At 37.4% G+C, this 13448-nt stretch overlaps 1 protein-coding gene across 4 annotated transcripts in view; it reads left to right on the forward strand.

Moving 5' to 3' along the window:
• Positions 1–8018, forward strand: part of PHKB (phosphorylase kinase regulatory subunit beta) — a 164507-nt gene extending 156489 nt beyond the window's left edge. For 3 of the 4 annotated variants that reach the window (XM_032486251.1, XM_032486252.1, XM_032486253.1), the window contains 4 exons: positions 767–896; positions 4249–4356; positions 6319–6459; positions 7108–7245. In XM_032486251.1, the coding sequence (XP_032342142.1) occupies positions 767–896; positions 4249–4356; positions 6319–6459; positions 7108–7245 (517 nt within the window). Of the gene's footprint in view, positions 1–766; positions 897–4248; positions 4357–6318; positions 6460–7107 lie in introns of all 4 variants that reach the window. The other variant, XM_032486250.1, reaches the window with a different exon arrangement.
• Positions 8019–13448: the final 5430 nt, after the last annotated feature.

Here is a 13448-nt window from a genome sequence, read left to right on the forward strand (position 1 = left end):
CATCTTTACCAGTTTGTGAATGAAGTTAACTATTATATCTTTAAGATTTAACACTTAATCCATGAAAATGAGAGATCTAGAATTTTGGCTCATCACTATATGTTGTTACGGTATGTAACAACAGTTTGTAGCTGATTTTTCAGCACTGGTACTTTGACCACTTTTAAATAGAAAACTATAAAGTTTAACTTAAAATATAAGGTTTAAAGTAAGATAGTTTCATTAGCTCCATCATGCCTTTTTTGAGCATTCATCTACTAATCAAATGTTTATTGAGCACCTTTCTGGGAGAAGTGTAGGGGAGCAATCAAGCTATATATATATATATAGGGGTGTATGTGTGTGTGTGTATGTATGTGTATGTATGTATATATATAATGTCCATGGTTTCATGGAGTTTAACATTGTATTGTGTCTCAGGACCACGTAAACTTATTTTGAAATTGGCTGCTCCTATGTTTTTAAACTGAGCTGCTTTGCATATTAGAAAATCATTTGATCACATGAGTTGTAAGAAACTTACTAGAGAATAACATTTTGCCTGTTCAATTTTTTAGCATCTTGGGGATTTTCTCCTTTCCTGCAGAGCTCTGTTTTCACTATGAAATATTTAGTAACCTCTATAACACATGGTAGATATGCATCATTGATGGATTTTGGCTTTTACCTCTCACCCTCTTGGAACAGTTAATCCATATAAAAGCCCTGCTTTCTACACGAACAGGCTTGTTTTTTCAAAACTGAGGCGTTTTCTGTTGGTCTACAGATGTTGGCTGAACCGGCGTCAGATCGATGGGTCTTTGAACAGAACTCCCCCTGGGTTCTATGACAGAGTGTGGCAGATCCTGGAGCGCACACCCAACGGCATCATTGTAGCCGGGAAGCATTTGCCACAGGTACAGCCCCACTGTGTTTGTGTCAGTAAAAGGCCTTCCGAAGGGACCTGAAGGAGCAGATAATTCTTTCCCCTCTGCATTCGAATAACCTTTCTGCTTTCTGCTTATGCCGTTCTCTAAGAGTGCTTAAAAGAGGGGTATCTGCATACCTGAAGAGCGAGAAGAAGTCTAAGAAGTCTGATCCGTTGGATTGGATATATTTTTTCCCAGTCTGAGGTCCTTTTATTTTTCTGTTTTAGTGTTCCTCAGTACAGAAGCCTTGCCTTAGTTACCAAATGGATATTTTGCTTAAAAGTAGTGTTTTAATTAAAAAAAGTTTGTATTATCATATTTCAGATGTTTCAAGGAAGTACTCTGTTTAAAGGGACCATATGGCCATACCTTTTGCCAAGCAGTCTGTTTTTCCTTTGTTTGTTATTAGTGAATTTAGGGTTTCTCTTGTTGGCATTACTGTGAATGGTGGCTTTCCTTGACTACCAAGTGGTAGTGGGCCAGTGCTGGGGGGCCTCACAGGCAGTAAAACATACATTTAAAAGACAGAACCAAATCAGTCCCAAGAAACAAGGTGACTCAGTAATGCTGTGGATAAGGAAATTACTACTTAAAAATCACGTTGAATGTGGAAAGTGCAGTAATTTTTAGGTCATTAGAAAATCACTTGTCTTACTCAAGTTGTAACTTACTTTTGTCCAAATAAATTAGTGTCCTCTCCTTCAGATGGTTTCTCAAGTTACATAAACCGTCCTGCTTCTTTGATTTAATTATTTAATCCTGACACCTAAATCATTCTGCTTGTGCAAAAATGTGAATAATTAGGCCTTCTGAAAATGAAGTACTGTATTTCTTTCATTTGAAACATCAGCAAGATTATTTTTCATGAAAGTATACAAATAAAGTATTCTTTTTTATTAAAGTATAGTTGATTTTCAATATTATATTTTAGGTATACAACATAGTGGTTCAATGTTTTATGGATTATACTCCATTTAAAGTTATTATAAAATGTTGGCTATGTCCCTGTGCTGTACAATATACACTTGTAGCTTATTTATTTTGTAGATGGTAGTTTATACGTCTTAATCCCCTTTCCCTACCGTGCCCCTTCCCCTTCCCTCTCGCTCTGGTAACCACTAGTTTGATCTCTATATCTGTGAAAATCAAATATTCTTCCCACAAACACCAATACTCATTTTGTTCATATGTACATAGAGTGTTTTTGAAAGGACCCACAAGAAACTGGTAGCATTGTTTGCCTTTGGGAAAAGAAACTGTGGTCTGGGTTGGGGAACAGGGTGAGCTTTTCACTGAAAACCCTTTTTAACCTTTCAGTTTTGAACTTTGCAAATCTATTACTTAGTCACAAAAAAATGAATAAGAACTTTGTAAAAAGTATGCTTTATGCTGTTCACACACTGTTGAGTGGTTTTCGTTGGTTGCCAGTGTAGGTGCTCCAGCCCTTTCCCAGACACTCCATGACCGCTGTGTGGAGCAGCTCTGTCCCCTGTGGGCCGGGAACCAGCTTCTGCTGTTCACGTCCTGCTGCTTCTGCTGGGCCTCAGGTCTGCCTACAGTGGGCTGCAGCAGCCTTTTCTTGGCTTCTTTCCCAAGCCCGGTGTTACCAACCAGATTTTCCTTTAATCGTCTGATTGCCTGGGCCACTTACTTAGTATTCCCTCTTTGCTAACAACTATATGTTAAGTATTTTTATGTGCCAGGCACTTTTCTAATCCTCACAACACTCCTTTGAGGTAGGTGCTTTATTATTACCATTTGACAAGTGAGGAAGCTGAAGCCGAGCTAAGTGATTTTCCCGTGGTCACACATCTGGGAAGCAGCCGACCCAGAGTGTGACCCCTTCCCCAGCAGTTTGATTTCTGAGCCTTTTCGCTTCTTCGTTGCACTTTCTGCTTCTTTCAGAGAGTGGAAAATAAGGCAACCTTGTTGTCTCTTCCCTAGGTTTGATTGTCATATTGCATACCAGCTAGGCTGACTTTTCAGATGAAATATATTAAAGGGAAATTGATGTGAAACTATGAAAGGATGTTCCTTTCCTTCTGTAACCCCAGTGATCTCATTGCTAGACATACACAGTTATAATTACAGGCAAACCTGTGATATTGCAGGTTTGGTCCCAGACCATCTCAATAAAGCAAGCTACACAAATATTTTGGTTTCCCAGTTTATATAAAAGTTATATTTACACTATACTGTAGCCTGTTAACTGTGCAATAGCATTATGTCTAAAAAAAATCCAAATTACGTACCTTAAAGAAAAATACTTTATTGCTAAAAAATGCTAACCATCATCTGACAACACAGGGTTGCCACAAACCTTCAATTCGTAAAAAAAAAAAACCACAGTATCTACAATAAATCAAAGCACAGTAAAACAAGGTATGCCTGTATCTTGTTCAGCAGCCAGGCTTCATTTTCCCCAAATTGGGTACTACCTGTAAACATTAACAGTATGTTGGATTGTATTGAATATAGAATACAACAGATGGACCATATTGAATATAGGACCGAGGCATTATTATACTGGGCAAAATTACATTGCTATCACTTGATTGAAAGGGGACATTTCTGCTGGGTCCCAGTTTGAGTGGTAAGTAGATACACATTGTTCTGAGGCTATGATTAAGTTCACTGTAAACTTGGTTATAATTCTGATGACTCCATCTGCTTTCCACCATACAAGCCTAACGTTTAGAGCCTTCCCTTCCATCCTTTGAAGAGTGTCCACCATGCCCAGATTTGGTTTGGATTTGAGTTTATTTTCTGCTTTCATTCAGTTTGTGAAAAGTATATGGAAGATTTTGCAACACTCTTGTTTTAAATGAAATATAAAGAGTAGAGAAACTCTTTTAGTTTTACCTTTTTCTGTATTTGCTTGCCATTTCTGCAAATAATGTTTTTGCTTATTTGTGTGCATTTTTTTGCCACCAGCCCAGAAAGGACCTGCCACAGAAATGATGTTAATTCAGTAGCAAATGACTTACATGCTGAAGTCTGACAGCAAGCATAACTTCTTGCATTAATTCTGAAAGCAATTATGTACTCTTATTTGTTGTCTCAATTTTTATCTGTTCCTTTTATGTATTGAAGTGTCTTTCTAATGCAGTCCCTTTTCCTTAAGAACAATATGGTGAAGATAACTACTAAAAACAGGTTTAATTTATCACGGTAGTGAGCAGGTTGGCTTCAGTAGGTTGACATATATAAAATTCAGTCATATAGCTGAAAATGCTCTCTTAAGGTTTTGTAGAAGCTGGAAAATAATCAAAAATGAAATTCCTCTATTAGTCAGGAACCAGAGTATAACCATGCAGCAAGTTAATGTTATTTTTTTCAGCAACCAACCTTGTCAGACATGACCATGTATGAGATGAATTTCTCTCTCCTTGTGGAAGACATATTGGGAAATATTGACCAGCCGAAGTACAGACAGATCGTTGTGGAGGTTTGTATCTAACCTAATCTAATGTAGATTACTAAAGAAGTGCTTTCTGTCTGCTCCCTGAAAGCTGCCCAAGAGACCAGGAGCTCCACTCCTCACCTCACCCAGTCCTTCCTCTGCTTGAGTCCCGGAGAGGATGGTCATCCTTGACCCAAGTCAAGGCACATGAACAATTCAAACATCGTAAATCCTGACTGCGCACCGTTTTCAGCTGCATGCTCACCCCCGCAGTAAATGCATCAACACCATAAAAGAGAGGAAGTGATCTTTTCTTTTATTTGTTTCATTTTCAGTCTTTTCTGTTTGTGGAAATAATACATGACTATTGTAGAAAGTTTTAATAGTTCAGAAAATTACAAAAAAGAAAGCAAAAAATTTTCCTCTGTACCTACTAGCAGTAGATCATCACTGTTGATATTCTGAGGGACAACTTTCCAAATACCTCTCCATGAATAGAGAAGGCATGTAATTTTCTGTATCATCACTGCTCTGTGTAAAAGTTAAATGCTAAAATACACACGCGTACATGCACATGTGTACACATGCCTTTATGACATTTTAAAACATTATACCCAATAAATAGAGAATCTTCCCAAATGAATGGGTATAATTTATAGCTCATCTTCCCTTTGTCTCTCGGGGGAGGTCTCCATGAGACTGTGTGTTTCTTGGAGGGTAGATAATGTGTCTCACTGATACAGAAGCTCTCAGTGAGTGCTGAGCAGGGTGTGGCACCTCCTAAAATAAAGCACTTCAGGAGCTACAGTCAGCTGAGTGAAATTCAGCCTTATCTCTGATGTGCCAGGATTTGGAAAGAGTGTCAGCCAATCAGTCTCATAGCATGTGGGAAGGAGGCAGAGACTGGAGTCAAGAAAACATGGGGTTAGTAGAAGGGTGGATGCCTTCCTTGTGCTGTGAACCTTTTGGTATCTTTTGCCCAGTATCCGGGACCCACAGTGGACATGGAGAGCCCTAAAATGAGGTCATTCTCTTTGCAGAAGAAATTTTCCAATAGAACCTCAGAAAAACTTTGGGGTTTTTTTTTTTTTGGTTTTTTTTTTTTTTTTTGGCTAAAGCCCTGCCCCAAGGTCTCCCACATTATGACCCTGGATTTTTTCCTTTGGTTCTTTCAGGTTCTGTTTTAGAAGCATTTCAGTAAGTACAGTGAGAAGGATTCCCAAGTTGGGAACTATGAGGCCTTTTTCCTGTTCCATGTACAAAGTAGGAGCCATAATGATCATCAGAAAGTCTCCAAGCATTGTATACTCATACAATCTTTGCGTATTAGAGTTTGTCATGTAAAATGGGTATTAGTACTTAGGATACATGTATGGGGTAGCCAGACAGTTGAATGATGCATTAAACTAACAGCTTATACAGACCAAATAGTATTCATATCAGAAGGAGGTCAGAGTTAAATGTGTTGTTTAAAATATAACCATCCCCTGAGAAATACCAAAATCATTACAGCATCACACTCATTTTGGGGTGTGAGCCTAGATCCAGAGTCTCCGCTGAGCTCGGCTGCTTCCTCTGGCTTTGTTGTCCACCGCCTCTGCCCCACTGGACACTGGATTTGGTGTCTTGCCACCAAAGATGAACGCCTGAAGGCCAGAGCGAGTTCAGACACTTTGGGTGAATGGGGCAGTAGGTACTATAGTCAGGATTAGGAAAGTCATTTTTCTGAGTTACTAATTTCATTTAAGTGACTGGAAAACATTTCTGTACAGCTACAGAGGGATACATACAATGAAAAAAAAAAGTTCTGTTCCAAACAGAACTGATGGTACTAATTTACAAGATTAGGAAGATTCCATCAATAGATGACCCTAGAGCGCATCATTGTACAGAACACACTGTGGGATATGCGGCTCATCCATCAGTCTGAATAAAGAATGAAAACCTAACCAGACTCTGTTGCTTTTATAGTTCATTTAATTGGCTTTCAATGTCTGTCTCCTCTAGTTACTAATGGTTGTATCCATTGTACTGGAAAGAAACCCTGAGCTAGAATTTCAAGACAAAGTCGACCTAGACAAACTGGTGAAAGAAGCATTTCATGAATTTCAAAAAGACGAGAGTCGGCTGAAGGAAGTTGAAAAGCAAGTAAGTAGAGAAAATAGCTTTTGGTAGACTTTTTTCTTTGGCTCAGTTCTTCAAAATATCCCTAATCTCATATCACTTAACTTACAAAACAGATTTACAGAGTACAAAGTAGAGTACTTGCCGGGCAGAGGGAAGTCTGATTTATTTGAGGAATTACTGTTACTTTTTAGTTAATTACTAGTCAATTCAGCTGTGAAGTTCTGACTAAAAAGAAGTCTCGGAAGAAATAAATTTCCTTTATATAGTTAGCAGTTAAAATGTGTTCTACCAAAAAGGAGCCGTAGATTCTAGAAGGCCATAAAATTAAATACCGGGGAGGCTGGGCATGAGTAACAGGCTACATTGGTGCTGTGTGACTACCTAATACAGTCCCTTCCAGGCCTGTTTAATATTTTATGCTTATTCATAAAAAGGTTCCCTAAGTAAACAAAAATTATCAGCAAAGGGGAGAATACTAAAAATGTCTGTCTTTGTTTTATATGCTGAGAAGACACCTCAGGAAAATAAAAGAAAAACTCAAGAAGCTCATATTTTCCATGAGGAAATCTTTCTGTGAATTTATTTTTCCCTCTAGGCTGACAGTGATTTTATCTGTCAACTCTTTACAAACAAAAAATGAAAGGATTTGCTTACTGTTTTCATTTGCAGGATGACATGACTTCCTTTTACAACACTCCCCCCCTGGGAAGAAGAGGAACATGCAGCTATTTGACAAAGGCGGTGATGAATTCGCTGCTGGAAGGAGAAGTCAAGCCGAGCAATGACGACCCGTGTCTGGTTAGCTAGTGAGGAAGGTGTAAGAGACCCCGTTGAGACACGTTTCCTAGAAATGTGTTAAGTTTTGTGTTGACGCTTAATCAAGGCAGCCATGTATATGTATGTGTGTGTGTGTGGGCTGATCATGCTGATGTGGGGGTTGCCGCGCCCTTGGCAGAGTTACTGGACCTCTTGCATGCCATAGCCAACCTGATGGTAAGAAATGCTTTCAATCAAGTGAAAAAAAGTTCTCATGATTACGCCAACTACGGTAATAATGAACAATAGAAGTAGTTTATGAATTGAAAGTTCACCACTGCATGTTTTACGATCACATAGCTCATCAAAATGAATCTTTGCACTTTGGACTAAATTCCCACCTTACTGCCAATTAAAATGAATTTGCCAACTAGGAACGTATACTGGGAATGAAAATATATTGAAAGAATGGTCAGTTTTTGTAACTGGCATTGTCATGCCAGGAAAAGATTAATATGCCTCAGAAAAGCAAAATCAGCCAGCTGATATTTTGATTATCAAACTGCACTGTTGATAACATTTTAGTATACAGAGCTATTGTACAATTTTTAACCTTGTAAACATGATTGTGGTTTTATATTTATGCTAACTATAGGGGTTTGAACTAAAATACAGTGTAATATTGTCTATACCTGATCAAATATTTCCTTTGAGCTCTCATGTGTAAGATTGTTCAGCAGCATGGACTGTTAACCTAGTTTGTACTGGTAAAAACAAAATTAAGAATTAAAAGTCAATAAATTTTATTTCTGAATTAATGAATATATCCGGATACATTCTTTATTCTCATTATTCACAATATTGAGTTTATTACTCCTGAATATTTTCATTTAATTGATCGGGAGGTGAAATGGAAGAGAATTTATGGTACCTACCATTACACGTAGTTTGCTACCAAATTTACTTAAGCAAACATTGGTGAAAATATCAAGTAGATTAAACATTTAAATTTGATGAATTTATTTCCTTACTGAATGTTACAATGAAGCTCATTAATTTGAGCCCTGGCCCCAAAGAGAATCATTTTTACGGCCTAAGTATTACGGAGTTTCACCTGAGAAGTCAAATATGTCACATAAAAATGCAGCCCACTTGTAGAGTCTTGAAAAGATTTAAAGAAAGGACAAGTAGGTTTGGTTGCAAGTCAAATTGATATCAAGTAAATGGATACATGAACCCATGGAAAATCTGAAGAAATCAGGCACATCCCTCATAATTTTGAGGCACACTGCCTAGGTCTTGCGTAAGAAATTATATGTGCAAAATAGGGAAAAATGAGGCAGATCTGACTATAGAACATTTTTTTTGGAGGAATCAGAATAATAAATAACATCTATTCGGAGTCTGTTACGTAGTCAGTGTTTCACATGAATTTTAGTATCAAGTTTGCATACTGGTCATATGAAATAGAAACTGTCATCCGAGCTTTGCTGGTAAGAATACTAATACTAAGGTCCAGATTATGTCATAAATTCCTCTACCTGTAGTATGAAGAGAATTCAATTTGCTCTGTGTCTTTACCAAATCTATGTACTTTTCACTAATCTTTTCACTAATCTCCCCCAGATTGTGATTTTTTTTTTCCCTTTAATGGATTGTGGTCTTAGAATGCCACATTTCCAGGTAAACTCACTAGGGAGAAGCCAGCAACAGTGGTTGCAGGCTGTGGGGCATCCTTCTGCAAGAACCCTGGCCTAAGGCTGTCTTTCCCGATTGCAGTCTTTGATTCTAAACCAATCACTGGGTTCTGTCCACAACCGTGATCTTACTGGATTACAAATCACTTTTGCAAGCCTCTAGATGACTGTTATAAGTGCTCATCGCACACAGAATTCCTCACTGATCAATTTGAGTTTTTCCCTTTGATTCAGAACAATTGATGAAAAGCAAAAACCATGAGTCTGGCTCTGAAAAAATTCCAAGAGATAGTTAACATAAATAATAGAAAATAAAAGTGGTATCACTGAAATAAGTGTTTTATCTCTGTAATTTGAAAGAGCTAGAACAATTTATATTTGGCAACGAGAATTTATTTGAGTACAAGAAGTCAGTCAAACTCCACAGTCATCCCTCGGTATCCACAGGGAATTGGTTCCAGGACGCTGCCCACCCCCCCAGCCCAGGGATACCAAAATCCATGGATGTTCAAGTTTCTTATATAAAATGGCATAGTATTTGCATATGACTTACACACATCCTCCTGTATATACTTTAAATCATCTCTAGATTACTTATAATTCCTAACACAGTATAAATACTGTAGAGATAGTTGTAAACACAATGTAAATGCTATGTAAATTGTTGCCAGTGCACTGCAAATTCAAGTTTTGCTTTTCTGGAACTTTCTGGAATTTATTTTTCTGAATATTTTTAACCCATGGATGATTGAATCCATGGATGCAAAACGCATGGATAGAAAGCCAACTATACAAAAAACACACACATTATATTTCTTGTGAACTTTGTATGTTTATTGCATAAAAATGCACCTTTTTTTGAGTGACCAAAAAAAAAAAAACAAAGAGCTTGTTCTGTTACATATTTGATTCTCTTTTTCCTTGACCTAAAAAAAAAGTAGTTAATGGTGCTTTCTTACTTACCTTGAAGAAATACTGAAGATTCATTAGATTTGCATGAAATAATCTGAACTCCTTGAAAAAACAGCACTAATAAATATTTGAATGGGAAAAATTAAAATGCACATATATTCATATAGATTCAATTCCTATTTATATTTGTATATTAAATTCATATTTATACACATATGTATAATTTTTCCTCACAAATATACACACACACATAGATTTGCCTTTTTGTTTGTTTGCTTATTTATAATAGTGAAAATACTTCAAGGAAATCCTTTGTGGATTTTGTGGCTCTTTGAGGAAATATCTGTTTAAAATGTCTGGAATGTGTGTTAAGAAAAAGAAATGACTGCACATTTTCTTGAGAAAAAAAAAGCGACTTTACGGTGTCCAAAATGGCTTAGAGTAATAGTTTTTTTTTGTTTTGTTTTGTTTTTTTCACTGTATTCTTTTCTCTTCCCCCCACCTCCATGCAGATGCAGAAAACAGGTAATAAGTTAGCATGGACATTCCTTAAAATATGGCTTATAATGTAAGGTTTCTTTTAATAGTGTGGTTAAAGAGGAAGATAACTTGAACTGGAATTAATAATTTAGGTACTTTTGAGACAGGAAGGGGGCAGAGCACAGCCATTCAAGGAATGATACAGCAATTAACATCAAAACGGTGGAAGATTTAACCCCCAGTAGGCCTGGAGGCTCAAGATGGTGGGAGATTTGATCTCTAGTAGAACTTGAGCTTCATTATACGCCCACTGTAATATATTAACATGGTAAATAGCATGCCCATGACAGTCCCAAGGCTAGCCACAAAAGGTCAGAGTGGGAAATGGCCAGCTTCCTGGGAATCCCAGCCCCCTCCCCAGGCTAGTTACACTGGTCCTTCCACTTACTAGCATATGAAGCCCCCAAGCCCATAAAAACGCAACACTGTGCCTCGTGGCCGCTGCCCTCTCTTTCTCCCGCCTCTGTCTATAGAGTGTGTACCCACTTTTACTCTAATTTGAGCACCCAACCCCCACACCTCGTGGCCTTTCTCTTGCCTTTCCGTGTATCTCTCTAAATAAATCTTCCTTTACTCGACTGTGGCTCGCTCTTGAATTCTTTCCTGCACGAAGCCAAGGACCCACACTTGGCGGGGCACGTCCCAGGCGCTCAACCGAAGCCTGGGACACGGCCCTCCTCACTCCCCACATCCGTTTTTCCTGCATCACTTCCATCCTGCTTTTAGGTTTGTACATTCAGGAAAAAAAAAATTGCTGCTTATTTGTCTTTTCTTCTTTCTTTTGTTCTTGTTGTTGTTGTTGTTGCTCAGTAATACATTGTATTTTTTTCCCTTTTTACCTTTTGACCCCCTTCATACATTTCTCTCACTTCCTATCCCTCCCCCTCTGGCAACCACCAATCTGTTCTCCATATTTATTAGGTCGCTTTTTTTTTTTAAGACTCTACATATAAGAGAGGTTATATGGTCTTTGTCCTTCTCTGTTTGACTTATTTCACTTAGCATACCCTCAATTTCTGTCCATGTCATTGCAAATGGCAAGATTTTATGGCTGAAAAATATTCCATTGTATATATATCTCACAGTTTCTTTATCCAGTCATCCACCGATGGACGATTAGGTTGCTTTCGTATCTTGGCTGTTGTAAGTAATGCTGCAGTGAACATGGGGTGCATATATTTTTGTTGAGTTCGCAGTTTCATTTTCTTTGGGTAAATACCCAGAAGTGGAATTGCCAAATCGTATTGTAGTTCTGTTTTTATTTTTTTTTTTACAGAACCTCCATACTGTTTTCTATAGTGGATACACGAATTTACATTACTGCCAGCAGTGCACAAGCATTCCCTTTGGTCCACATCCTTGCCAACACTTGTTATTTATTTATTTATTTATTTATTTATTTTTTGATAATAGTCATTCTAACAAGTGTGAGGTGATTTCTCATTGTGGTTTTGATTTGCATTTTCCTGATAATTAGTGATGTTGAGCATCTTTTCATGTACCTGTTGGCCATCTGTACATCTTCTTTGGGAATATGGCTATTCAGATCTTCTGCCCATCTTTTAACTGAATTGTTTCCCTTGTTTTGCTGCTGAGTTGTGAGTTCTTTATATATTTTGGACATTGGTCCCTTATCAGATATATAATTTGCAAATATTTTTCTCCCATTCTGTAGGTTGCCTTTTTATGTTGTTGATGGTAAAGAACTTCTTAAGGAGAGAGCTATGGCAAAAAAGATAATTGATAAATTAAGACAGTTCGTGACAAGAAGAAGCAACTAAATTACAAAACCAGCATGGAAAAAAGTTAAAACATGAAGCCCGTGGAGAGAGAACTGAAGACTGATGCTTCATAGCTGGCGCAACTGAAAAAAAAAAAAAAAAAAAAGAAAGAAACTCTTGAAATATTTAATATTTGCTGAAATATGGAGGGAAATGAACTATGTTGTACTTGTAAGAATTAAAAAGTCTGATTAGCTGAGCAGAGTTGCCAAGAATCTGCCATTGTCTTAGTTGAAATCAAACATCATTGGCAAATGCATATGTGAGTTTTAGCTTCCTGCTTAAATGTTACATATGCAGAATTCTGAAGCTTTCCACTACTGAAGGCATTCAGAATCTGTGACATATGTATCAGCTTTGTGTTTTGATGAAATTCAGAATTTGTTGTTCTAAGATACACTGAGATCAGTAAATCTTGATGTTCACCTCTACAGAAGCCAATGTCTGTTTTCTAATTAGAAAAGCAAAAGCTAATAAGAATTAGAACACAGAACTCATGAATTTTAGAAGTCTCATTTGGCCTCCTGAGCCAAAATATTTTAACAGCTGTACTAGAGACTGACTGAAAATATTAGCACATTTATCCAGACATGACAAGATTTAAATCTAATTTAAAGCTTCCTCTATCACAATGGCAAATTCACTGTGTAAGTTTATTGTACAAGCGATGTCTGTTGGAACTCCCGACTGAATATCAAATTCAGCTACCTTTCCAGAATATCATTTTAAGAAACATGGTGTTTTCCAGATTTCCTTCCATTTTATTTTAAGTCTGAAAAAGACATATTTCAATCTTAAAAAAATCAGAATGTGGGATCATCTTGATGTCATCTCCAATATGTGACAAGCTTGCAGTGCCTTATGGACAGCAAACAACATTTACAGAATACCTGAATAAATTTAACTTTTCACCAGAACTCTTGAAGAATAGGCTGAGATGACAGTGCTTCGTGAGCATGCATATTAAATAGACGGCATATAAAAGTGGAAGAGTCAACACAGTGTGAAAACATAGTTATAACAGCACAGAGAGACCACACATAAATCAAGGAGAGGCTGGAAGTATCCTAGTAGTATGCAGCCAGATCATAAAACTACCCTATCTCGGAAACTAAAAACATGGATGAAAAATGAGGGAGAAAGGATCGGCAAAATACCAGCAGCGTTTAAACAAAGGAAGCAGTACAACCTCACACCACAAGCTGGAAAGCAGCGGGAAGAAGACTCATGGGGATTTGTATATGGCTTCTATACTCTGGCCTTTCAGAAGCTGTATGGGGTGAGGACAAGTTCAGTAGATAAATTATGAAAAACTTAATGCTTT

The sequence above is a fragment of the Camelus ferus genome, chromosome 9, assembly GCF_009834535.1.
Source record: "Camelus ferus isolate YT-003-E chromosome 9, BCGSAC_Cfer_1.0, whole genome shotgun sequence".
NCBI lineage: Eukaryota > Metazoa > Chordata > Mammalia > Artiodactyla > Camelidae > Camelus > Camelus ferus.